Source organism: Lucilia sericata, unplaced genomic scaffold (assembly GCF_015586225.1).
Source record: "Lucilia sericata isolate MDLA Ls3-8-SP2 unplaced genomic scaffold, ASM1558622v1 Contig002435F_arrow, whole genome shotgun sequence".
Taxonomy (NCBI): Eukaryota; Metazoa; Arthropoda; class Insecta; order Diptera; family Calliphoridae; genus Lucilia; species Lucilia sericata.
In genome coordinates, this window is record NW_023996223.1 from 17,587 (window position 1) to 45,063 (window position 27,477).

Consider the following 27,477-nt stretch of genomic DNA (forward strand, 5'->3'; position numbering starts at 1 on the left):
TATAAAAAAGCTTTTTTAAGCTTTTGTATAAAAAAGCTTTTTTAGCTTTTGTATTAAAAAGCTTTTGTATAAAAAACCTTTTTTAAAGTTTTGTATAAAAGAGCTTAAAAAAGTTTAAAAGCTTTTTTTAGATTTTTTTATCAAAAAGCTTTTTTAAGCTTTTGTATAAAAAGGCTTTTTTAGCTTTTTCATAAAAAAGCTTTTCTTAGCTCTTGTATAAAAAGCTTTTTCAAAAAATTTTGTTATGAATATTTTTTCTAAAACTCAAAAAATAAACTTTTAGCACTTTTGCTAAAAAGCTTTTTTGTATTTTTTTCCAAAAATGTTTAAAAAAGTTTATTTTTTACCCTAAATTAACTTTCTAATTCTCACCATTATTATTTTCCTTTTGCCTAAACTTGGTGGAATATTTATAGAAATCAGACATTTCAAAAGGTTTGGTAACCTCTTTATAAGGTTGAAAAGTGGCTGGCTGAACCACAGTCATATTAACCGGGGATTCTATGCGTATATCAGGAGATAAGGCGGCTGCTAGGGGTGGGGTAGGGGTAGCAGACTGCACTAGATTTGTATTGGAAGTATTGACATATAAAGCAGAGGGAGGAATTCTGTTAGCAGCTGCAGGCTGTGCTGCTGCTGGCTGTATGGGAGCAGGCATATACTTATAAGCTGCAGAAGGTTGAGGTGATAATTCCAGATTATAAGCCTGGGATATAGAGGGTGTGGGTAGGATGGTGGGGGTGTTATTAGCATTAGCAAAATCTAATTGATTTAGATAAGAAGTAGATTGACTTAGTTTGTTGTGATGATGGGTGTTAGAGGGATTCTGTTGTTGTTGTGGAGGTTTACATTGAGCCGACGACATAGAATAGTGACGGGAGGTGTTTAAAGATTGTGAAGAAAGTTTGGAACGTGCTTGACTATTGTTATTATTAGAGGAAAAAGAGGAAGTAGAGCAAGCTTCCTCCTGAGAGGGAGTTTGCCTAATAACAGGACCATCTAAAGAAGATTCTAACCATTGTTTGGGTTTTATTTTTTTGTGCGAATCATTACTGTAGGTGGATATATCATCTAAAGGTTTAAATGGTTTAACTTGGGTAACATTGGGCGGTGGTATTAAGTTGGAATTTTGTGTTACTAATAAAGGAGGATTAGGCGGAGGAGGTGGTGGATTTAGGGCGGTATTATAGTACTGATTATTATTTAACATATCGCTAGATTGGGATTTAATTTCACACTGTGTGTTAGAGTTTACAGAGGGAGGCAAATTTGTTTGTGATCTCCATCTCATATTAGAGCCTACTGGGGCCAGTTCATAGTCTATAGTTTCCATGGACACATAGGAAGGAGCTAGCGATATAATATCTAAAGCCGGAGTAGCTCCCCTAGGTGCTAAGTTAGGGTGTGATGTTTGTGCACGATTTTTATCCCTGATGGATAAATGTTGTGGCGAATTAATGGGTGAAATGTATTCCTTAATATTTTGTGATGATTTTATAAAACCGGCACCATCATTATGGGAGACATGATGGGAAGTGGGTGATAAATAGTATTTATCACATTGTACAATAATGGGCTGTTGCTGCTGGGCCGGACGATGTAAAGTGGCCACATTATTGGAGTTTAAAGAGTATAAAGAAATATTGTCTATGGTTATTGTAGAGCCGGAGGGTGGTGTTAACAGGAGTTGTTGCTGTTGTGGCGCATGATTGTGGTGTAGAGTCTGCTGTTGGGCAATTTGTTTGTTTTGTATATAACGTCCATATTGAGGCTGCTGTTGTTGCTGGTGTGTCGGTGGCTGTGTTGCAAGTTGTTGGGTTTGTTGTGATGCTGCTGCGGTTGAATTCGTTTGTGGCTGCAGTGTGGTATAGTAAAACTTTTGGGTGGCATATTGTAAATGTGGCATTAATACCTGATGATGATCTACATGAGGCTTAAACAAATGCTGTTGAGGATGATGATAGTGTTGCTGTTGCTGCTGTTGTTGTTTATATAACAATTGTTGCTGTTGTTGCTCCAAATGCTGCTGCCTAATCATTTGCAAATTGGTAGAGGATTGTGCTGTAGTGCCGGCCACTGTGGCAGATCTTTTCTTTAAAGCAGCCTTCGCAGCATATTGCTGAGTAGCCTGGGCCGCCCCATGCATTACCACACCACCTCTAGTACCCTCTGAATGGGTAGAATGATTATCCTGTTGAGGATAATTATCATATTCTGAAGATCTATTAGAGATCTCCGATTGTCTGCGATGCATAACATTATTATTGTTATTTTGATGATTTTCTTTAGACGTTAAAGGCTTACGTCTTAAGATTGCCTCTTCCACATTAGATAAATGATTAGAACCCGTTCCACTAAGAGAGGAAACATTATCGCCATTATTATTGTTATTTGTTTGTTGTGTAGTTTGTTCTTGTTTATATTGTACGGCTAGATTTTGTATGAAATCATTAAAATTCATATATTCAAAATTGCCATTTAATATTTGACTTTCTTGCTTTTGTAATTGTTGTAAAAGCCAACTTTTTTCATTGAGCAATTGTTCCAGTTCTTGTTTTCTTTGTTCCAAATTTTGTTTTTTCAATTTTGCTTCTGTATCCTGCATTTTGTTATTGTTATTAGGGCCGTTAGAGGAAGTTTCGTTTAAGTTATTATTATTATGCTGTTGCTGTTGTTGTTGTTGCTGCTGCTGCTGTGTATTACGTGTGGCATTATCCTCATCATCATTTAATAAACTACTAGCCATATTGTTTTGGAAATATTTAGAACTTGGCTTTTCATAAACAGACTTTAAATGCATGTGTTTGGGAAATTTCTATTTGAAAAGTTTTTAAGTTTAATGTGTAAAAAAATCTTTGAAATTTTTGTTTTTTATAATTCCCAGCTTTTTGTTTCCCATCCTTTTCTTATAAGTCTCTCTATGTTTTGGTCCCTAGAAATAAAATAATGTAAAGCATTTAAGCTTTTAGAGATTAATTTGTTTTTAAAAGTTGTTAGTTTTATATACATGCATTGTTTTATTGGTATTTTTTAAAAGTATTTTAAAGTAAACTAAAACCCTTAACCATTAAATTAAGAAAAAATAAACAAATTTTACCCATAACCTTAAAAATTTGTAACATAACCTCAAAGTTTATTTAATGATTTTGTTTTAGAGGCGTAAATACACAGCAGCAGGCAGTAATTAGTATCACAATCAAGTATTTTAAACAAAATACTTAAACTTTCAATTTAGTCCGAAACTCAAAAGATTTTTCAATGGTTTTAGCTAGATTACTTAGCAGCCGGCAGCAGTTATTATAATTTTTTTGAATCTTTACAAAAATCCTTAAATTTTTATTGTTTTTATCTATTTTTTTAAATTTTGAACAGTTTTATTCACAATTTTTCACAATTTCGATGTTAAATTGCTTTTTAAGCCAATTTCAAAAGTTGCAGTTCCCGTGGTTCTTCGATTTTTATTCGGAAACCTTCAATTTAAGATTTAAGATGTCTACGTCTTGATCATTATGAATTTTAGTATAGTTATTGTATACTATAGTCTAGTCTATAGTCTAATACAAAGTCTAGTCTCTAGTCGAGTACATAGTCTAGAATATAGTCTAATCTACAGTCTAGTCTATAGTTTAGTAAACAGTCTAGTATATAATCTAATCTAAAGTCTAGTCTATAGTCTACAGTCTAGTCTATAGTGTAGTCTATATTCTTGTATATAGTTTTGTATATAGTTTTGTCTATAGTCTAGTCTACAGTTTAGACTACAATCTAGTCTAAAGTCAAGTATATTGTCAAGTCTATAGTCTAATCTATAGCCTAGTCTATAGTCTAATCTATAGTCTAGTCTATGGTCTAGTATATAGTCTAGTTTTTAGTGTAGTATATAGTCTAGTCCAAATAATTAAACAAAATGGAAATCCTGTTAATATTTGTTTAAAAAATTAAAGAATTACAATAGATTTCCTAAAAACAATTTACATTAAAAGCATTTTTTATATTTTAATCCAAAAAGTTTACAATTTATTAAAATATAAACATTTATTTACATTTCCCAATTAAAGCCAATTTTTACACATCTAAACACTGTTCCTAGCAAAATGTAAATAAACCCCTATATAAAAACGTTTACCAACACTAAAAGAAAATGCTTATTGAAAGAAACGCAGATGAAGAAAAACGCATTTTAATGAAAAGAAAATGCCATCACAACAAAGAAATCTTTTGAAAAGAAAACTTAACTTAATAACTAAATATAAAAAACTAAACAAAAACTTACCTCTTATTAAAGAAATCCTTTTAAAACTTAAAGTAAAATTTAAATAATAATCAAGCCAGCTTGACCCATGATGACACCACCAACAACATAACAATTAAACAATTTACAGTTTTTTTAACACACACACTTAAACTTTTTTTATGACATCATTAAAAAATGACAAAAATAAAAAACTTAATAAATTATTTTAACTTTTATTATTAAATTTACTTTAACACCATATTTGTCAATTGTTTTGTTTATTTATTATTATTATTGCTTAAAAAAGGGTGTTCCTTTTTTGGTTAAATATTTATCTTGCTCTTTTTGTTCTTGTCATGTAATTAAATTTTACTCTTCTTTTTTTACGTGCTTTATTACAAAAAAGGGCAGCTGTTGTTTTTTACGAAAATTTTTCTTACTCCTGAAGAAGACATTTTTTTCTTTTACAATTTTATGTTTTATTTTAGATATTTTTTTAAGTATTTTATATTATTTCTTTAAATTAAATAATAAATTTATAATTTTTATTAAATTCGTTGTAAATAAATTGTTATAAATAATTAAAATTATAAAAACAACTAGCACTGCATTTTTCTTTACTAAGTTCGAGGAAAAAAATTAAACGAATGACAGCTGAAGAGAAAATCACAACAAAATGAAGCCATTGCAAGTGTTGGAAAGTGTTTTTGGGTAAAGACTAGTGTGGTAAAACTTTTGTTTTTGTAAATGTAAATAAAGATAACACAGTGTTGTAATTATTTAGTTTTTTTTTAGAAATTTTAAATAATTAACATAAAAAATTAATTAATTAAAAATATAAATTGATGTTATAATCTTGATTATTTAATATTTTATTGTCGATATTTGTTAGTAAATAGAGTTTTAGAAGATAATGTTTGTTAAAACTGCATTATTACAACCTGTATTATCAATAACAGTGAGAACAATTTAAATGTTATCAACAACAGTGTTATCATTAACTGTGTTATCATCAATTATTTGACATCATTAGAGGATATCTATAAACAATTGGAACTTTATCTATAATTTCTAACTTATAAAACCGATTTTACTAAAATTTCTCAATAATAGAGAAGATATATAATCAAATTGAATGTTTTCATTATTGATCCCATAATCTTTCCAGAGCGGGTTTAGAAGCCCTCAAAGTGGAACACCTCTGGTATATAAACAATAGTATACGTTAACTTTTTTGTATTTCTAATTCAATTTGAACCATGGAGAAGATGGAATAGACATGTTATATATTAATTTAAAGGAAATTAGGTCTTCTGTTCAAAATTAACAACTATTTTAATATAAATAATTTTAAAAGTAGCTATAGGCATTAAATGCAATAACGTTTGTGTTTAAAGAAACGAAACCGAAATTGGTGTGCAAATTTTGAACTGTAAGACACTTCTCCATAAATTTTTAATAAAACTTTTTAATCACACTAAAATTTTAACACTATTTACTACAATTTTACACTATTAAAACTTTGTAATAAAACTTAATAACTTTCCAATATTAAACTAAACTTTAACACTGTTCTCTGCCTCCGAGACTTCAGTTTCGTCCAAGTCCTCTGTAATTGAAAAGAAAAACAACATTTTTTAAATAAATTTAAAATATAAATAAAAAATCCCTTAATTTTTCACCTACGCTTGTTGCCGGGTATGCGTCTTAAACGTTCCTGCTCCACGGCTGCAAAATATTCTGCCTCCGCCTGTTCACAGGCACTTTTAAAGGGTGCTATATTAACTTTACCATTTAGCATGGTCATATCACCCTGATCCTGGCCCTGGTTTGTTTTAACCTTAAGTTTAATCTCACGAGATTTAGCTTCCAAGATTTTCTCCCGACGATTTTCACGTTCAAACATCTTTAAGAAAGTAAAATTAGAAAAAAATTCTTATTATCATAAATATTAACAACTTACTGCTGTTAATAAAGGCTTATCATTCTTATTAGAAGTCACCATATTCTCGGAAACTTCGATTAGAAATGTTGCTCCCAATTTACTGCCACAACTAACAAATTTACCATTTTCATTGGTGCGTACACAGTATAAAGGTTCATCACACACCTTAACCGTTAAAACGGGTTCATTTTGCTGTTGCAATAGATCCCAGGTATCCAAAACACCATCCATGCGGGTGAATAAAGAATTGGGAGACCCTAAGAATAAGTTTTTGTTAAAATTTTTTATGTTTCATAAAGTTTTCTTTAAAATTGACTTAGTATAACTCCAGGCTCCATCGGTTAACATGGCACTGCTACTTTTGGTCCAAATAATAGAACTTTCTCGACAATCTTCCGACCATATGCGCGCACACCAATCACCCACCGTTAGAAAGTTTTTAACAAAGGCCGGATTACGCATAATGGCATAAACTGGACCGAGATGGCACATCATCTGGAGAAGTTAAAAACATAATGTTATTCTCTAGCCGAGTCCGAAAGTCCGGACTATAGTCTATTACATAATCCATTTTATAGAGAAAAATAGATCTAAATATATTGTAATATTTAACTTTTTACCCTTATTTGTATCTTCTCCAAAGGTGTTTTTCCCTTTCTATTACAGCCAAACAACATGCCCATTTCTGTGCCCGCCATAAATCGTGTGGGAATAGTAGTTTCATATTCCAATACCGAAACTCCATACGATCTTGATAAATCTTGTTCATCACTTTTAACCGGATCCATAAGTAAACGATCTAATGGCTCATTTAATTTACGTGTATCCCACCATAAAACTTGGCCATCTGAACCACCGGAAAAGAATTCCGTACCACTTTTAGAATTATTCCAAAGAACCGAATTTACCGGTTCACGATGACACACTTCTCGCTCACTAATCATTACGGGATATTTGCCATGTCTGGTATCCCAGGCAGCCACCTGGCCATTATACATGCCACTAACCAAACTGGTAGGATCTTTTGATTGTATTCCAAACAAACACAGGGTACTTTGGGTTCCAAAGTCAAATAGGGTTCATTGGGATTTTCTACTTCCCATATATAGGAATTGCATTTCTGTCCGGTTTTATCACCCTGAAATTTCATATCACAATGACTGACAGCCATTTTTATGCCACCATCCGGAGACCAGGACAAATGTGTTACCGGCACTTTTATAGGGTTAGGATCGCGATAAACATTAACCGTTCTCGAACGACAGGGTTCCGGTAAAGGAGCTGGCTCTAATTCATCAAAATAGTTTTCATAAATATTAACAGCATTATTTTGATAGATATACTGTTCCATGGGTTTACACAAATTCATCACTTGGGTTATATAATTCTCATCTTTTTCGATTTTTCTTTTATAGCGTACCGTCTGTTCGGGATCATGCATATTTATATCTTTGGGCCAACCGCCCTCATTATGGGTTATGCCCACATTTTTGTAAGTGGCTCTCTCCGTATTGGCCACACTTAAAGACATTTGATTGGCATATTGGGTATCACGATCTACTGGATTTTTTAAGATATAATTCTTAACCAATTCGCGATTGGAATTTTCCGTAAATATAACCTCATCCTTATTGCCAAAGGTAACCGGAGCACCAAAATAACGTCTTTCTTTTTTATAGGTATAATCCATAATGGAAATTTGAAAATTTAACAACAATTTTGTTAAAACTTTAAAGAATTTAAAGTTTCTTCCAGCAATTTGTTTAATCAATATAGAAATTTTGTTTAGTGTAGCCCTTGACAACCGTTTAACATAAATTCTTAAATATGGCAACTCTTTCTTTTAAAATATCACAAAATAACGGTAAATTATCTTTGTTTATATTAAATTCAATGTAAAGTTTGTTTTTCTTAATAAATATCAAAATTTTTACTTAATTTAAAATGTCTTTTAAACCCTCGCAAAATATTTCCGAATTAACGGTTAAAAAACTTAACGATTTACATGCCGAGGATGTGAATACTTTAATAGTGGCCTTGGTATTGAGCAAAACTGAACCCAATATATTTCTGGCCAAAAATGATACCCAATATAAGGGTGTCATGAATTTTACTTTGCGTGATTCCAAACATCATGTGGTCAATTGCAAATGTTGGGGTCCTCGGGAGAGAATAGAAGAATACAATGAAAAAATTCAAATAGGCGATATAGTGGATGTTATTTGCAGCAAAGTAAATAATATAAAAATTGAGGGTCCAAATTCTCTACAAACTAGATATCAACCAGTGGCCACTTTACCCATAACCCTGGTCCTAAACGATGGTCAAGGTTTTATGGAAAAACATAATTATCATGATCTAGAAAACTATAAAGATGTTAAACAATTATGGCGCCTTTCGCATAAACCTTTATATTCTGTACTTAACCTGGCCGATGTTAAAAAATCTTTTCGTGATTCTCATGCCATTGATATGCATATGGATTTTTTGGTTTTAGTGGGTTTACTAAGACCTTTGCGTGAGCTGAAGGCAGCTAAAGATGGTAAAGTGCGTCAATGTTTGGAATTGATAGTGTTTGATCAAAGTTTACCCAGTGGCTTAATATTAACAATTTGGCATCCGGATTGGATAGAAAGAGCTCGAAAATTGTGGCAGCCTTTAAAGACGGTCTTGCATTTAATAGATATTAAAGTCAGCTATTCGGAATTCTATAAGAGTTGCATTTTAAGCTTCACTTCCAGAAGTTTAATCTATGAAAATCCTATGGGCCAGGAGACGCAAATGTTAATGGAATATGCTGAGTCCATGCCCAAGGCAGCATTCGAAATGTTTGCTCAGCAAAGTACGGATGCTTTGCCAAAAGGTAAGGGCAAAATTTAAAGCATAGGCTATTAATTTAACTATAGACTGGACTATAGAATAGACTATAGTCTGGACTATAGAATAGACTATAGTCTGGACTACAAATATACTATAGTCTGGACTAGAATATACTATAGTCTGGGCTATAAATAGACTACAGTCTGGACCATAGAATAGACTATAGTCTGGACTATAGAATAGACTACAGTCTGGACTATAGAATATACTATAGTCTGGACTATAGAATAGACTATAGTCTGGAATATAGAATAGATTATAGTCTGGACTATAGATTAGACTATAGAATAGACTATAGTGTGGACTACAGAAGAGACAATAGTCTGTACTATAGCATATACTATAGTCTGGAATATAGAATATACTATAGTTTGGACTATAGAATATACTATAGTCTGGACTATATAATATACTATAGTCTGGACTATAGACTAGACTATATAGTCTGGACTATAGAATGGACTATAGAATGGACTATAGTCTGGACTATAGAATGGACTAAAGTCTGGACTATATAATAGACTATAGTCTGGACTATAGAATAGACTACAGTCTGGACTATAGAATAGACTGTAATCTGGACTATAGAATAGACTATAATCTGGACTATAGAATAGACTATAGTCTAGACTGTAGAATAGTCTATAGTCTGAATTATAGAATAGACTAGAGTCTGGAATATAGAATAGACTATAGTCTGGACTATAGTTTAGACCATAGTCTGGAATATAGAATAGACTATAGTCTAGAATAGAATAGACTATAGTCTGGACTATAGAATAGACTATAGTCTGGACTATAGAATAGACTATAGTCTGGACTATAGAATAGACTATAGTCTGGACTAGAATATACTATAGTCTGGACTATAGAATAGACTACAGTCTGGACTATAGAATAGACTATAGTCTGGACTATAGAATAGACTATAGTCTGGACTATAGAATAGACTATAGTCTGGACTATAGAATATACTATAGTCTGGACTATAGAATAGACTATAGTCTGGAATATAGAATAGATTATAGTCTGGAATATAGAATAGATTATAGTCTGGACTATAGATTAGACTATAGAGTAGACTATAGAATAGACTATACTCTGGACTACAGAAGAGACAATAGTCTGTGCTATAGCATATACTATAGTCTGGAATATAGAATATACTATAGTTTGGACTATAGAATATACTATAGTCTGGACTATATAATATACTATAGTCTGGACTATAGAATAGACTATAGAATGGACTATAGAATGGACTATAGAATGGACTATAGTCTGGACTATAGAGTAGACTAATGTCTGGACTATAGAATAGACTATAGTCTGGACTATATAATAGACTATAGTCTGGACTATAGAATAGACTACAGTCTGGACTATAGAATAGACTGTAATCTGGACTATAGAATAGACTATAGTCTGGACTATAGAATAGACTATAGTCTAGACTGTAGAATAGTCTATAGTCTGAATTATAGAATAGACTATAGTCTGGAATATAGAATAGACTATAGTCTGGACTATAGTATAAACCATAGTCTGGAATGTAGAATAGACTATAGTCTAGAATAGAATAGACTATAGTCTGGAGTATAGAAGACAATAGTCTGGACTATAGAATAGACTATAGTCTGGACTATAGAATAGACTATAGTCTGGACTATAGAATAGACTATAGTCTGGACTATAGAATAGACTATAGTCTGGACTATAGAATAGACTATAGTCTGGACTATAGAATAGACTATAGTCTGCACTATAAAATAGACTATAGTCTGGACTATAGAATAGACTATAGTGTGGACTATAGAATAGGCTATACTCTTGACTATAGAATATACTATAGTCTGGACTATAGAATAGACTATAGTCTGGACTATAGAATAGACTATAGTCTGGACTATAGAATAGACTATAGTCTGGACTATAGAATAGACTATAGTTTGGACTATAGTTTGGACTATAGAATAGACTATAGTCTGGACTATATAATAGACTATAGTCTGGACTATAGAATAGCCTATAGTCTGGACTATCGAATAGACTATAGTCTGGACTATCGAATAGACTATATTCAGGACTATATAGTTTACACTACAATTGAAGCTAATAATTCTTAATTATTTTATATGTATCCCCTTCCAGCTGATCAAATACAAACCATAATGACCGTACGGCAAATCTATACCCGAGCCGAGGGTCAATTAAGTGATACAAATGATCAATTTACTGCCGTTTTATTTGGCATGATCACACACATGAATTTGGATCTACAAAGTTTTGTTTTAAGCAAAAAATGGTAAGAAATATTTAAGCAATCTTGAAAGTAAAGAATCACTATTATCAAGTTCTCTATTCCAGCAAATCCTGTAGTCGGTTAATACCCTGGAATAAAACCCTTTGTCAAATGGAACAATGTCAAATGGCCTTTTCCATTAACTCTTCAGAAGAAAATTTTGAATATTTTTTCAATATAAATGTACATCTCAGTGATCAAACGGGTACGTTAGTGGAGGCCCGTTTAACTGATAAAACTGCTGAAAGTATTTTAAACCTAAATCCCACACAATATCGTTCGTTAAACGAAAAAGAATTGGATAAATTAAAATGGTCCTTCTTAATGAATCATTATGAAGTTAAACTTTTGATTAAGAAACCCAATATGTTAAGACGTAAATTGGTAGTTATAGTTATAGCTATGAGACCAATAGATATAGAAGAATTATCCAAATATATTTCAGCATTTTAAAGAAATGTTTAAAACAAATAAAAATTTAATTAAGTTATATATTAGTGGTATCTTTGTTTTCATCATTTATGTTTTCGTGATCCTCAAATTGCGTATTTGTTATTTGTTGATCAAATTCGAATTCCGTTCTTTCCATAATGTATTGCCTATCTTGTCGTTTCTTTTCTACTTTTATAACAAGATCTTGGAAATTGTTGAGGCCCTCTCTAAATTCTATATCAGAGGAAATAATACGTAAAAATTCTTCGGGATTATCGGGGTCTAGTGTTTCGTCGGCCGGTTGGCGTTGGGATTCTTCAAGAGTTTTCCTTTCGAGATCGGCTTCTGTAGTGCGTTTTTTCAATTTCATTTCTTCGACTCGTCCCTCTAAGAGTTTGCAGCGTAATTGTTCTCGTTCAAACATCTAGATGGTAGACGTTTGGAGAAATCAAGAATTACATATTGAAGTTAATATGGTCTATAGTCTAGCGTACAGTCTAGTCTATAGTCTAGTCTATAGTCTAGTCTAGCCTAGTATAGTCTAGTCTATAGCCTAGTCTATAGCCTAGTCTAAAGTCTAGACTATAGTCTAGTCTATAGTCTAGTCTATAGTCTACTATAGTCTATAGTCTAGTCTATAGTCTACTATAGTCTAGTGTATAGTCTACTATAGTCTATAGTCTAGTCTATAGTCTACTATAGTCTATAGTCTAGTCTATAGTCTATAGTCTAGTTTATAGTCTAATCTATAGTCTAGTCTATAGTCTAGTCTATAGTCTAGTCTATAGTCTAGTCTATAGTCTAGTCTATAGTCTAGTCTATAGTCTAGTCTATAGTCTAGTCTATAGTCTAGTCTATAGTCTAGTCTATAGTCTAGTCTATAGTCTAGTCTATAGTCTAGTCTATAGTCTAGTCTATAGTCTAGTCTATAGTCGTCTATAGTCTAGTCTATAGTCTAGTCTATAGTCTAGTCTATAGTCTAGTCTATAGTCTAGTCTATAGTCTAGTCTATAGTCTAGTCTATAGTCTAGTCTATAGTCTAGTCTATAGTCTAGTCTATAGTCTAGTCTATAGTCTAGTCTATAGTCTAGTCTATAGTCTAGTCTATAGTCTAGTCTATAGTCTAGTCTATAGTCTAGTCTATAGTCTAGTCTATAGTCTAGTCTATAGTCTAGTCTATAGTCTAGTCTATAGTCTAGTCTATAGTCTAGTCTATAGTCTAGTCTATAGTCTAGTCTATAGTCTAGTCTATAGTCTAGTCTATAGTCTAGTCTATAGTCTAGTCTATAGTCTAGTCTATAGTGTAGTCTATAGTCTAGTCTATAGTCTAGTCTATAGTCTAGTCTATAGTCTAGTCTATAGTCTAGTCTATAGTCTAGTCTATAGTCTAGTCTATAGTCTAGTCTATAGTCTAGTCTATAGTCTAGTCTATAGTCTGGTCTATCTAGTCTATAGTCTAGTCTATAGTCTAGTCTATAGTCTAGTCTATAGTCTAGTCTATAGTCTAGTCTATAGTCTAGTCTATAGTCTAGTCTATAGTCTAGTCTATAGTCTAGTCTATAGTCTAGTCTATAGTCTAGTCTATAGTCTAGTCTATAGTCTAGTCTATAGTCTAGTCTATAGTCTAGTCTATAGTCTAGTCTATAGTCTAGTCTATAGTCTAGTCTATAGTCTAGTCTATAGTCTAGTCTATAGTCTAGTCTAGTCTATAGTCTAGTCTATAGTCTAGTCTATAGTCTAGTCTATAGTCTAGTCTATAGTCTAGTCTATAGTCTAGTCTATAGTCTAGTCTATAGTCTAGTCTATAGTCTAGTCTATAGTCTAGTCTATAGTCTAGTCTATAGTCTAGTCTATAGTCTAGTCTATAGTCTAGTCTATAGTCTAGTCTATAGTCTAGTCTGTAGTCTAGTCTAGTCGATAGTCTAGTCTATAGTCTAGTCTGTAGTCTAGTCTATAGTCTAGTCTATAGTCTAGTCTATAGTCTAGTCTATAGTCTAGTCTATAGTCTAGTCTATAGTCTAGTCTATAGTCTAGTCTATAGTCTAGTCTATAGTCTAGTCTATAGTCTAGTCTATAGTCTAGTCTATAGTCAAGTCGATAGTCTAGTCTATAGTCTAGTCTATAGTCTAGTCTATAGTCAAGTCTATAGTCTAGTCTATAGTCTAGTCTATAGTCTAGTCTATAGTCTAGTCTATAGTCTAGTCTATAGTCTAGTCTATAGTCTAGTCTATAGTCTAGTCTATAGTCTAGTCTATAGTCTAGTCTATAGTCTATTCTATAGTCTAGTCTATAGTCTAGTCTATAGTCTAGTCTATAGTCTAGTCTATAGTCTAGTCTATAGTCTAGTCTATAGTCTAGTCTATAGTCTAGTCTATAGTCTAGTCTATAGTCTAGTCTATAGTCTAGTCTATAGTCTAGTCTATAGTCTAGTCTATAGTCTAGTCTATAGTCTATAGTCTAGTCTATAGTCTAGTCTATAGTCTAGTCTATAGTCTAGTCTATAGTCTAGTCTATAGTCTAGTCTATAGTCTAGTCTATAGTCTAGTCTATTGTCTAGTCTATAGTCTAGTCTATAGTCTAGTCTATAGTCTAGTCTATAGTCAAGTCTATAGTCTGGTCTATAGTCTAGTCTATAGTCTAGTCTATAGCCTAGTCGATAGTTTAGTCGATAGTCTAGTCTATAATCTAGTCTATAGTCTAGTCTATAGTCTAGTCTATAGTCTAGTCTATAGTCTAGTCTATAGTCTAGTCTATAGTCTAGTCTATAGTCTAGTCTATAGTCTAGTCTATAGTCTAGTCTATAGTCTAGTCTATAGTCTAGTCTATAGTATAGTCTATAGTATAGTCTATAGTCTAGTCTATAGTCTAGTCTATAGTCTAGACTATAGTCTAGTCTATAGTCTAGTCTATAGTCTAGTCTATAGTCTAGTCTATAGTCTAGTCTATAATTTAGTCTGTTGTCTAGTCTGTTTTCTAGTCTATAGTCTAGTCTATAGTCTAGTCTATAGTCTAGTCTATAGTCTAGTCTATAGTCTAATCTATAGTCTAGTCTATAGTCTAGTCGATGGTCTAGTCTATAGTCTAGTCGATAGTCTAGTCTATAGTCTAGTCTATAGTCTAGTCTATAGTCTAGTCTATAGTCTAGTCTATAGTCTAGTCTATAGTCTAGTCTATAGTCTAGTCTATAGTCTAGTCTATAGTCTAGTCTATAGTATAGTCGATAGTCTAGTCTATAATCTAGTCTATGGTCTAGTCTATAGTATATAGTCCAGTCTAGTTTTTAGTATATAGTCTAGTCTATTGTATAGTCTGTAGTCTTGCAAATCAGGTCAGGATCTAACCCTCCCTACTTACCGCCGCTATCAAAGCCTTATCCTTACTCGTGCTATGCTTCAAAGCTGCATCTAACTCCAATAACTGAACATCACCATTGGCCAAACACACTGCCAGATATTCACCATCGCTTCTAAATTTCGCATGCATAATTGGGCTTGAAAACTTCAAGGAAAATATGGGTCTACGTTGATGCAGCAATAAATCCCAGAAATCCAATTCTCCACGCATATCACCCGTAACAAAGAGGGAACAACGCATGGTGCTCCAAGTGCCACAGAGTATTTGACTTTTCTTTTTCATTAACAAAGTAGTGGGTGAGCCCTTGCATTCCTCCGCCCAAACTTTAACGCACCAATCTCCTGTAATCAGGAAATTCTTAACAAAAAATGGATTCCTCTCAATAGTTCTAATGGGTCCACAAAATATACGATAATTTCCAGCCGCCCAAGTTTCCGTGGGAGTCATACCTTTGCGATTGCCCACAAAAATGCTGCCCATATCACTACCCGCTATAAAACGTACCGGTATAGTGTATTCAAATTCCAATACCGTTACACCCTGAGCACGATCTCGCGATTGCTCATCTGTCATTACAGGATCTAATAGAATTTCCTGTAAAGGAATATCCAAATCACGACCATCCCAATATTTTACAGAACCATCATAGGAACCAGTGTAAAATTCTGTATTGGTTTTAGAATGAACCCAACAAACGGCCGGTACAGCTTCCCGGTGAGCGGCCTCTAAAGGGCAAATGCTTACAGGCATATCGCCAGTACGGGCATCCCAAACACAAACTTTACCCGACCATAATCCACCCGCCAACCAATTCTCATCTTTGGGACAGAAATAGGTCTTCAAAACTACCTCATGGCACTTGAACACCACCATAGGTTTAAGAGGATTTTCCAAATCCCATATATAGAAATTATTAAAAGTACTTTCCTTTTTCTCCTTCCCCTCTTCGCCTGCCTCCTCTCTCTTGAGAGGTATATTAGTGTGTAATACTAGAAATCTTCTGATATCACTAGGGGCCCAATCTATTACACTTATAGGTCTTGGCAAAGCCACTACCGGATCATGAAATATATTCTTTTGTCTCGCCTCAAATAGCTCCTTGATATCTTCACACAGCTCACCAGGCAAATCGGTAAAAAATTCTTGATATATATTTATAGTATTATTTATTTCCACCATATCTGTGGATTGAGCTATCAAATTGGTCACCTGACTACCCCAGTTATCCTCACGTTCAATCTTTTTCCTATGCCTTAGCGTCGACTCCTCATCATTAAGATTAACCTCTTTGGGCCAGCCGCCCTCGTAATGATACATACCATGTTCAGCAAAGGCCACATTTTCCGTGACCATTACACTTAAAGCTTTCTGATCACTTAACTGGGTGGCGGTATTTACCGGATTACGTAGTATATAATGCAGACGTAATCTTTGACTGGGATGTATACTCAACATTGCTTGGGTGCGATCACTAAACATGCATTGTCGACCGAAACGTCTTCGCTCTCGTGAGTAAATAAATTGATTTGTCATATGCATGTTGGGGGAAGAGGTTTAGAGAATTCTGTTGAAATTCGTGAGTCTGCTTCAAATATTTTTATTATTTTCTAAGTTTCTTTTACAAAATGTCTATGTCAAGTTTTAACTAGAAATAAAGAAAAATGATGAACTACATAGTTTCGATCGAAGCATGATGTGCATCCTGGATCGAAGTTAAAAAAACTCTTCTTTGATTCAAAAGATCAGACTATACTCAGAACATAAGAACATATAAAAGTCCGGAATATAAAATAGACTAATCTTTGGACAGTAAATAAACTACGGACCGAAAAATATACTATAATATGTACTATGGAATAGAATAGACTTTAGTCTGGACTATAGAATATACTACAGTCTACAATATAGAATAGACTACAGTCTGGACTATAGAATAGACTATAGTCTGGACTATAGAATACAATATAGTCTGAACTATAGAATAGACTATAGTCTGGACTATAGAATAGACTATAGTATGGACTATAGAATAGACTATAGTCTGGACTATAGAATAGACTATAGTCTGGACTATAGAATAGACTATAGTCTGGACTATACAATAGAATATAGTCTGGACTATAGAATAGACTATAGTCTGGACTAAAGAATAGACTACAGTCTGGACTATAAAATAGACTATAGTCTGGACTATAGAATAGACTATAGTCTGGACTATAGAATAGACTATAGTCTGGACTATAGAATAGACTATAGTCTGGACTATAGAATAGAATATAGTCTGAACTATAGAATAGACTATAGTCTGGACTATAGAATAGTCCAGACTATAGTCTGTTCTATAGTCCAGACTGTATTAGTCTGTACTATATAATAGGCTATAGTCTGGACTATAGAATAGGCTATAGTCTGGACTATAGAACAGACTTTAGTCTGGACTGTAGAATAGACTATAATCTGGACTATAGAACAGACTATAGTTTAGACTATAGAACAGACTATAGTCTGGACTATAGAACAGACTATAGTCTGGACTATAGAACAGAATAGTCTGGACTATAGAACAGACTATAGTCTGGACTATAGAACAGACTATAGTCTGGACTAACCTGGACTATAGAATAGACTATAGTCTGGACTATAGAACAGACTATAGTCTGGACTATAGAACAGACTATAGTCTGGACTATAGAACAGACTGTAGTCTGGACTATAGAACAGACTATAGTCTGGACTATAGAACAGACTATAGTCTGGACTATAGAACAGACTATAGTCTGGATTATAGAACAGACTATAGTCTGGACTATAGAACAGACTATAGTCTGGATTATAGAACAGACTATAGTCTGGACTATAGAACAGACTATAGTCTGGACTATAGAACAGACTATAGTCTGGAGTATAGAACAGACTATAGTCTGTACTATAGAACAGACTATAGTCTGGACTATAGAATAGACTATAGTCTGTACTATAGAATAGATTATAGTCTGGAATATAGAATAGACTATAGTCTGGACTATAGAATAGACTATTGTCTGGACTATAGAATAGACTATTGTCTGGACTATAGAATAGACTATTGTCTGGACTATGGAATAGACTATAGATGCAAACACATTTAGGGTCCCACTAAATAAAACCATTTTTCAAATGATTCTCATAACTAATTAGATCATTTATTTTTCAATATATTTTCATTTTTTTTTTTTTTATTTCGTATAACTAATAGATCCATAAATACTATGTATATATAATATTTTTTATATATATTTATAATTCTCTGATTTAGATTAAACATTAAATTATTAGTTTAGATTTCTTGTATTTTAAAAGCCAGTTCTATAAAGAGATATCGTCTATATATGTATATTTTTTATTTCTGCTTTTGATAGCACAGTTAAAATACAGTATTATAACTAAAATCCAAAGTTTTGGAAAACGAGTAAATAATACTGTTTTAGTTTTTTTGTTTTATTTTAACAGAATTTAATTTAATTAGATTTTTCTTTCAGTTTTAGGTTTTAGTATCTTAAAGAGGCGTAAACTACAAGTATTTTTAGTGATTTTTTTAAAAATAGTTGATTTTTTAAACTTTTTACTCTTTATTTAAAAATTCAGCACAAAATATTAGAAATTTATATCTTTTTATCTATAAATATTACTGGTATATATTTTATTTGTGTTGCTTTTGTTTTGTTTTTTTTTTTTTTTTTTTTTTTTTTTTTTTGAATTTTTAATATAGTTTAACATTAGAGGCTTAAAAGTTAACTAGCTCCTGTTTTTGTTTAACATCTTTCTTTTTCTTCTTTATCATTATATTTCTTAGTAATTTCTTTGAGTTTCAAACTGGTCGGGGTGTTTTTTTGGTTTTCTTTATCTTTATATATAATCAATACTTATTGCTAAAACATTCACATTTTTTTTTTTTTTCAAGATTAACATCACATATTTTTTTCGGATAGTGAAAGAAAGTCGTAGGATTTCGAAAATATTTTAAAACAAAAGATTAGAATAAGACTCCAATTTGGACTATATCTGGACTATAGAATAGACTTTAGTCTGGACTAAAGATAGACTATAGTCTGCACTATAGAATAGACTATAGTCTGGACTATAGAATAGACTATAGTCTGGTCTATAAAATAGACTATAGTCTGGACTATTGAATAGACTATAGTTTGGATTATTGAATAGACTATAGTCTATACTATAGAATAGACTTTAGTCTGGACTATAGAATAGACTATAGTCTGGACTATAGAACAGACTACAGTCTGTACTATAGAATAAACTATAGTCTGTACTATAAAATAGACTATAGTCTGGACTATAGAATAGACTATAGTCTGGACTATAGAATAGACTATAGTCTGGACTATAGAATAGACTATAGTCTGGACTATAGAACAGACTACAATCTGGACTATAGAACAGACTACAATCTGGACTATAGAAGAGACTATAGTCTGGACTATAGAATAGACTATAGTCTGGACCAGAGAATAGACTATAGTCTGGACTATAGAATAGAGTATAGTCTGGACTATAGAATAGACTATAGTCTGGACTATAGAATAGACTATAGTCTGGACTATATAATATACTATAGTCTGGACTATAGAATAGACTATAGTCTGGACTATAGAATAGACTATAGTCTGGACTAAAGAATAGACTATAGTCTGCACTATAGAATAGACTATAGTCTGGACTATAGAATAGACTATAGTCTGGACTATAGAATAGACTATAGTCTGGACTATAGAATAGACTATAGTCTGGACTATAGAATACACTATAGTCTGGACTATAGAATAGACTATAGTCTGCACTATAGAATAGACTATAGTCTGCACTATAGAATAGTCTTGTCTATAGAATAGACTATAGTCTGGACTATAGAATAGACTATAGTCTGGACTATAGAATAGACTATAGTCTGGACTATAGAATAGACTACAGTCTGGACTATAGAACAGACTATAGTCTGGACTATAGAATAGACTATAGTCTGGACTATAGAATAGACTATAGCCTGGACTATAGAATAGACTATAGTCTGGACTATAGAATAGACTATAGTCTGGACTATAGAATAGACTATAGTCTGGACTATAGAATAGGACTATAGTCTGGACTATAGAATACACTATAGTCTGGACTATATAATGCACTATAGTATGGACTATAGAATACACTATAGTCTGGACTATAGAACAGAATAGAAGAGACTAATATTTTGGATTATAGAATAGACTATAGTTTGGACTATAGAATAGACTATAGTCTGGAAGATTGGATAGACTATAGTCTGGACTATAGAACAGACTACAGTCTAGACTATAGAACAGACTACAGTCTGGACTATAGAAGAACAGACTATAGAATAGACTATAGTCTGGACTATAGAACAGACTATAGTCTGGACCATAGAACAGACTATAGTCTGGACTATTGGATAGACTATAGTCTGGACTATAGAATAGACTAAAGTCTGGACTACAGTCCGGACTATAGAACAGATTACAGTCTGGACTATTGAATATACTATAGTCTGGATTATAGAATAGACTATAGTCTGGACTATAGAATAGACTTTAGTCTGGACTATAAAATAGACTATAGTCTGGACTATAGAATAGACTATAGTCTGGACTACAGAATAGTCTATAGTCTGGACTATAGAATAGACTATAGTCTGAACTATAGAATAGACTATAGTCTGGGCTAAAGGAAATACTATAGTCTGGACTCTAAATAGAATATAGCATGGACTATTTATGGGCTATAGAATAGACTATAGTCTGGTATTTATTAAATATTAATCAAATTTCAAAACCTTAATTAAACATTAACAATTCCTTGTCATTAGGAAATTTCAAACAAATCTCTATCCTAAACTCACTCTTACTTTCTTTCATGTTGCAATTTTCTTTTAAATTTTTTATTTTATATATTTTTTTAATAATTTTTTTTAATTTTTATTTATATATCTTGTATCACCATTAGCTTTTAAATAATAAAATCATTTTTTGTTTATAGATCTTGTGTTTAGATTTTGAGTTCTTATTTTGGGTTTCCTATAACTTACAGACAAAAAATAATATATTACATTACAAGGAGAAAAATTTTAAAAATTGAGCTGGTGGTACTGGCTGCGTTAAAGCCAGTTGACCTCCGGCCTCTTCTAGTCTTTGTTTATAGTCAGGACTTTGATCGACAATACAGGGATGACCGTCGGAGGGCCAAAATAGACAACAACAATAACGACACAGCGATAATATTTCGGCAAATTGATAATCATCATTAAGTCCATAGGTACGTCTCAATTGATGATAGAATTTTTTACCATCCTTAACATCGTTCATGTGTTTCAGTTTGTTTAGTTCTAGAATTGAATCGATTTGATTTTGATTGAAATGAAAACGTATGAGTTCACGCCAGATGCGTTGTTCGTTTACTAGTTTTGACATGATTTTCCAGGCATCGGCGGAGGCCTAACATGCAGCGAAAATAAACGGGAAAGTGGAAATAATGGGAGAATTTTAATATCAAAATTAATAATACCTAAAACTAAAAATTTCAAGCTAATTATGCCAGATCTCGAAATTAAAATCAATTCGTCATTATAATGATCAGGAGATATTTAGACAACTATAGATTATAGTCTGGAATATAGACTAAAGTCTAACCTTTAGCCCAGTTCTAGTTCAGTTCAGTTCAGTTCTAGTTCAGTTCTAGTTCAGTTATAGTTCAGTTCTAGTTCAGTTCTAGTTCAGTTCTAGTTCAGTTCTAGTTCAGTTCTAGTTCAGTTCTAGTTCAGTTCTAGTTCAGTTCTAGTTCAGTTCTAGTTCAGTTCTAGTTCAGTTAGTTCAGTTCTAGTTCTAGTTCAGTTCTAGTTCAATTCTAGTTCAGTTCTAGTTCAGTTCTAGTTCAGTCCCAGTTCCATTCTAGTTCAGTTCTAGTTCAGTTCTAGTTCAGTTCTAGTTCAGTTCTAGTTCAGTTCTAGTTCAGTTCTAGTTCAGTTCTAGTTCAGTTCTAGTTCAGTTCTAGTTCAGTTTAGTTCAGTTCTAGTTCAGTTCTAGTTCAGTTCTAGTTCAGTTCTAGTTCAGTTCTAGTTCAGTTCTAGTTCAGTTCTAGTTCAGTTCTAGTTCAGTTCTAGTTCAGTTCTAGTTCAGTTCTAGTTCAGTTCTAGTTCAGTTCTAGTTCAGTTCTAGTTCAGTTCTAGTTCAGTTCTAGTTCAGTTCTAGTTCAGTTCTAGTTCAGTTCTAGTTCAGTTCTAGTTCAGTTCTAGTTCAGTTCTAGTTCAGTTCTAGTTCAGTTCTCGTTTAGTTCAGTTCTAGTTCAGTTCTAGTTCAGTTCTAGTTCATTCTAGTTCAGTTCTAGTTCAGTTCTAGTTCAGTTCTAGTTCAGTTCTAGTTCAGTTCTAGTTCAGTTCTAGTTCAGTTCTAGTTCAGTTCTAGTTCAGTTCTAGTTCAGTTCTAGTTCAGTTCTAGTTCAGTTCTAGTTCAGTTCTAGTTCAGTTCTAGTTCAGTTCTAGTTCAGTTCTAGTTCAGTTCTAGTTCAGTTCTAGTTCAGTTCTAGTTCAGTTCTAGTTCAGTTCTAGTTCAGTTCTAGTTCAGTTCTAGTTCAGTTCTAGTTCAGTTCTAGTTCAGTTCTAGTTCAGTTCTAGTTCAGTTCTAGTTCAGTTCTAGTTCAGTTCTAGTTCAGTTCTAGTTCAGTTCTAGTTCAGTTCTAGTTCAGTTCTATTCAGTTCTAGTTCAGTTCTAGTTATTATAGTCTGAACAATAGTCTATATTATGGACTATAGACTATTATTTGTAACTCACCTCTAAATCTCTATGATCACCAATGCGCAATATTATTTCTCTAATACATTCTTCGGGTAAATCATGTAGTTTTGGACGTATTTCAGGACCAGGCTAAGAAAAATCAAACCAAATTAACAACTATAACAAATCTTCAATAAAAAGCCTAACAAACCTCTCTTATTTCAATTTGACTGGCAACTTGTTGTATACGTTTAATGGTCTCAACATGTTCCTGCCATAAATTCGAACTACCCAATGGTTTGCCCCAACATTTTTGATTTTCCTGATAGACAATATGCTGCAATTGTACAGCCAGGCCACGTAAAACATTCAAATGTTGTTGACTATCACTGACTGGAAGCAAAAAAACGTAAGATAATTTAAGCCGGAAATGAAACATATTTTTCTTTTTTCACTTGTTTTAAATAAAACAAAAATGTCACGAACATGTTTGCTTTCTAGCAACAAATTAATAATTAAATAAAAAGGAAATAAAACAACTTGTACTTACCATGCGATGCCACCCTCTTCGACCATTTGCAACAATTGTTTCTGGGCACTGCCCGACAAATTGGCAATGCCTTTGTGTGCCACCAGCAGCCTTAACAAAGCACAAATATAATGAAACGTCGACGATCCCGTACTGAACTGCGGAAATCCAGACGTCGCACAGCTTTCACCCAGACCATTAAACCGGCTATTTCTCGTGTACATCTAATGGTAATGTGGCAGTGCGGTGGTATAGTTTCCTCGTTGTTATCATCACTTTCATAGTTGTCTTCATTAGTGGAGGGAAGTCTAAATATGTACATACAAGGAGAAATAAGAAATATTGTAATAAAATTAAGGCGAACAAGTCGTAATGGTTTGTTGCAAAAAATTATTTAATGAAAATTGCAATTATATTTTTATTTATAGTGTAAGTGTGGAAGAGTAGTTGATTTGCTTTTACTTATATAATTTATTAATTTAAAGAAAGTTGTCTAGTGTCAGCTAGAGTATGAAAATTTATTGGAACGTTTAAAGTTTTAGAAAGTTAAATAATTATTAAACAACAGCTGTAAAGATGTAAGAGATACGACGATTTAAAAACAGTGGTGTAGAAAACAGAAAAATGTGAACAGAATAGAAGAGACTCTGAGCAATAGAGTAGTCTAAGGTCTGGACTACAGAATAGTCTATAGTCTGAACTATAGAATAGTCTATAGTCTGGACTATAGTCTATAGTCTGGACTATAGAACAGTCTATAGACTGGAATATAGAATAGTCTATAGTCTGGACTATAGTATAGTCTATAGTCTGGACTATAGAATAGTCTATAGTCTGGACTATGGAATAGTCTATAGTCTGGACTATGGAATAGTCTATAGTCTGGACTATGGAATAGTCTATAGTCTGGACTATGGAATAGTTAAAATAGTTGGACTATAGTATAGTCTATAGTCTGGACTGTAGAAAACTGTACAGTCTGTAGTATAGAATAGTCTACAGTCTGAACTATTGAATATTCTATAGTCTGGACTATGGAATAGTCTATAGTCTGGACTACAGAATAGTTTATAGTCTGGACTATAGAATAGTCTATAGTCTGGACTATAGAATAGTCTATAGTCTGGACTATAGAATAGTCTATAGTCTGGACTATAGAATAGTCTATAGTCTGGACTATAGAATAGTCTATAGTCTGAACTATAGAATAGTCTATAGTCTGGACCATAGAATAGTCTATAGTCTTGACTATAGAATATTCTATACTCTGGACTATAGAATAGTCTATAGTCTGGACTATGGAATAGTTAAAAATAGTTGGACTATAGTATAGTCTATAGTCTGGACTGTAGAAAACTGTACAGTCTGTAATATAGAATAGTCTACAGTCTGAACTATAGAATAATCTATAGTCTGGACTATAGAATAGTCTATAGTCTGGACTATAGAATGGTTTATAGTTTGGACTATAGAATAGTTTATACTCTGGACTATAGAATAGTCTATAGTCTGGACTACAGAATAGTCTATAGTCTGAACTATAGAATAGGTCTATAGTCTGGACCATAGAATAGTCTATAGTCTTGACTATAGAATATTCTATACTCTGGACTATAGATAGTCTATAGTCTGGACTATAGAATAGTCTATATTCTGGACTATAGAATAGTCTATAGTCTGGACTATGGAATAGTCTATAGTCTGGACTATAGAATAGTCTATAGTCTGGACTATGGAATAGTCTATAGTCTGAACTATAGAATAGTCTATAGTCTGGACTGTAGAATAGTTTATGGTTTACTATAGAAAAGTGTATATTCTGAAGTATAGAATAGTCTATAGTCTGGACTATAGAGTAATCAATAGTCTGGACTGTTGATTAGTCTATAGTCTGGACTATAGAATAGTCTATAGCCTGGACTATAGAATAGTCTATAGCCTGGACTATAGAATAGTCTATAGCCTGGACTATAGAATAGTCTATAGTCTGGACAATAGAATAGTATGTAGTCTGGACAATAGAATAGTCTATAGTCTAGACTATAAAATAGTCTATAGTCTGAACTACAGCATAGTCTATAGTCTGGACTATAGAATAGTCTAAAGTCTTTAAAACAATCCTTAATTACATTTGATAATTGTTTGCTTTTAAAAATTTACCATTCCATAACCTTTTTCACACCCTCACAACAACAGAACCCAACATATCATTATAAAATATTCCTAATTACATGTTAAATGCCTGATGGTTTGTCTGTTTTTTCTCAAATCTAAGGTCATGTTTTGTTGGTCGGTCGGACGTTTGGTTATTTTGGTTTTGAGTTTGATTTCTCTTTGTTCACATTTAATACAAGTACATATCTATCCGTATTTCTTTTTTTGCTGTCAAAAAACACCAACATATCAGCTTGTCCAGTGTCCTTGTAAAATTTGTGTTTTTGTTGTTTGAATTTTTTCATTTGCCTCCTTTTCAAATTGTATCCTTGATGGTGGCTTGTGTTGCAATTGTCAGTGGCTGTGAATGTGTAATGATTGTGATGCAATATTGCTTTTTTTCTCACACTTTTAATTGGGTTTTTTTTTATATAGGTTTAGGTTTTAATTACAAATTGGTATCAATTTAAATTAAATTATATTATTTGCAAAAAAAAACTTTTGATATTTTGTTGCAAAAAGGAAAATAAACCCCGAGAAAGAAAAAGTAAAACTGAAAAAGGGCAAACATGACAAGAATATGTAATTAAGTTGTTATTTGAAAAGTTGTGGAACTAATTATTTAACACTTATAGGAGCTGTTAAAGGTCATGTTTAAACGAATCAACAAATACAAGACACACCAGTTTCCATAGGGGACACACAAATAAACGTATTTATGTAGTAATGGATGTCAAGGTCCTTGTGACGATGTTGACTTAGATAAAACATTTTCACACAAATCCAGACGGCCTGATATTTAAAAATAAATACTCTCTCTATACTATAGAATATATACTATAGTCTGGACTATGGAATGGACTAAGTATGGGACTATAGAAATAGTCTATGTTCTAGCCTCTAGAATAGTCTATAGTCTTGACTATAGAATAGTCCTACAGTCTGACTATAGAATCGTCTATAGTCTGGGACTATGGAGTGGTCTATAGTATCGGACTATAGAATAGTATAGTCGCGACTATAGAATATGTCTATAGTCTGGACTATAGAATAGATCTATAGTCTGGACTATAGAATAGTCTATAGTCTGGACTATAGAATAGGTCTATAGTCTGGACTATAGAATAGTACTATAGGTCCTGGCACTCTAGAATAGTCTATAGCTCTGGACTATAGAATAGTCTATAGTCTGGACTATAATAGTCTATAGTCTGGACTATAGAATAGTCTATAGTCTGGACTATAGAATAGTCTATAGTCTGGACTATAGAATAGTCTATAGTCTGGACTATAGAATAGTCTATTGTTTGGACTATAGAATAGTATATTTCTGGACTATAGAATAGTCTCTAGTATGGACTATAGAATAGTCTATAGTCTGGACTATAGAATAGTCTATCGTCTGGACTATAGAATAGTCTATAGTCTGGACTATAGAATAGTCTATAGTCTGGACTATAGAATAGTCTATAGTCTGGACTATAGAATAGTCTATAGTCTGGACTATAGAATAGTCTATAGTCTGGACCAGGTCTGGACTATAGAATAGTCTATATATGGACTATAGAATAGTCTATAGTCTGGACTATAGAATAGTCTATAGTCTGGACTATAGAATAGTCTATAGTCTGGACTATAGAATAGTCTATAGTCTGGACTATAAATAGTCTATAGTCTCGACTATAGAATAGTCTATAGTCTCGACTATAGAATATTCTATAGTCTCGACTATAGAATAGTCTATAGTCTGGACTATAGAATAATCTATAGTCTGGACTATAGAATAATCTATAGTCTGGACTATAGAATAGTCTATAGTCTGGACTATAGAATAGTCTAAGTCTGGACTATAGAATAGTCTATAGTCTG

General features: G+C 32.7%; 4 protein-coding genes and 1 pseudogene across 5 annotated transcripts; 1 reads left to right on the plus strand and 4 right to left on the minus strand.

Moving 5' to 3' along the window:
* Window positions 1-222: 222 nt before the first annotated feature.
* Window positions 223-4,853, minus strand: LOC119613928 (integrator complex subunit 3 homolog). 2 transcript variants are annotated; one of them, XM_037970000.1, is made up of 3 exons: window positions 4,835-4,853; window positions 4,274-4,676; window positions 223-2,932 (listed from the first exon to the last, which is right to left on the minus strand). In XM_037970000.1, exon 3 carries the CDS (start codon window positions 2,798-2,800, stop codon window positions 362-364), a length of 2,439 nt encoding a protein of 812 aa, XP_037825928.1. In that variant the 5' UTR covers window positions 2,801-2,932; window positions 4,274-4,676; window positions 4,835-4,853; the 3' UTR covers window positions 223-361. The 2 variants fall into 2 exon arrangements, with proteins under 2 accessions (XP_037825928.1, XP_037825927.1); XM_037969999.1 differs by lacking the exon at window positions 4,835-4,853 and having other exon boundaries at window positions 4,274-4,701.
* An 884-nt stretch (window positions 4,854-5,737) lies between these two features.
* LOC119613929 (dynein intermediate chain 3, ciliary-like) lies at window positions 5,738-7,869 on the minus strand. Its single transcript, XM_037970001.1, is given in 7 exon segments — window positions 5,738-5,843; window positions 5,917-6,140; window positions 6,198-6,416; window positions 6,418-6,436; window positions 6,496-6,674; window positions 6,800-7,206; window positions 7,209-7,869. Coding segments are annotated over 7 exon segments (1,728 nt in total). The 3' UTR covers window positions 5,738-5,824.
* Window positions 7,870-8,123: 254 nt separating this feature from the next.
* LOC119613925 (protein hold'em-like) lies at window positions 8,124-11,814 on the plus strand. Its single transcript, XM_037969996.1, has 3 exons — window positions 8,124-9,042; window positions 11,211-11,364; window positions 11,427-11,814. Exons 1-3 carry the CDS (start codon window positions 8,124-8,126, stop codon window positions 11,812-11,814), a joined length of 1,461 nt encoding a protein of 486 aa, XP_037825924.1.
* Window positions 11,815-11,848: 34 nt separating this feature from the next.
* Window positions 11,849-16,738, minus strand: LOC119613926 (dynein intermediate chain 3, ciliary-like). The gene is made up of 2 exons (XM_037969997.1): window positions 15,148-16,738; window positions 11,849-12,217 (listed from the first exon to the last, which is right to left on the minus strand). The coding sequence occupies exons 1-2, from the start codon at window positions 16,684-16,686 to the stop codon at window positions 11,849-11,851; spliced, it is 1,908 nt and encodes a 635-aa protein (XP_037825925.1). The 5' UTR covers window positions 16,687-16,738.
* A 4,503-nt stretch (window positions 16,739-21,241) lies between these two features.
* LOC119613927 lies at window positions 21,242-23,762 on the minus strand (annotated as a pseudogene).
* Between the last annotated feature and the right edge of the window lie 3,715 nt (window positions 23,763-27,477).

Excerpts from the sequence above, each read along its gene's own strand:
- LOC119613925 (XM_037969996.1), top strand. The coding sequence starts at position 8,124 with ATGTCTTTTAAACCCTCGCAAAATATTTCCGAATTAACGGTTAAAAAA. Across the intron at positions 9,043-11,210 it reads TACGGATGCTTTGCCAAAAG|CTGATCAAATACAAACCATA; the intron begins GTAAGGGCAAAA and ends ATCCCCTTCCAG. Across the intron at positions 11,365-11,426 it reads TTTGTTTTAAGCAAAAAATG|CAAATCCTGTAGTCGGTTAA; the intron begins GTAAGAAATATT and ends TCTCTATTCCAG.
- LOC119613928 (XM_037970000.1), bottom strand. The coding sequence starts at position 2,800 with ATGCATTTAAAGTCTGTTTATGAAAAGCCAAGTTCTAAATATTTCCAA.
- LOC119613926 (XM_037969997.1), bottom strand. The coding sequence starts at position 16,686 with ATGCATATGACAAATCAATTTATTTACTCACGAGAGCGAAGACGTTTC. Across the intron at positions 12,218-15,147 it reads ATAAGGCTTTGATAGCGGCG|ATGTTTGAACGAGAACAATT; the intron begins GTAAGTAGGGAG and ends TCTACCATCTAG.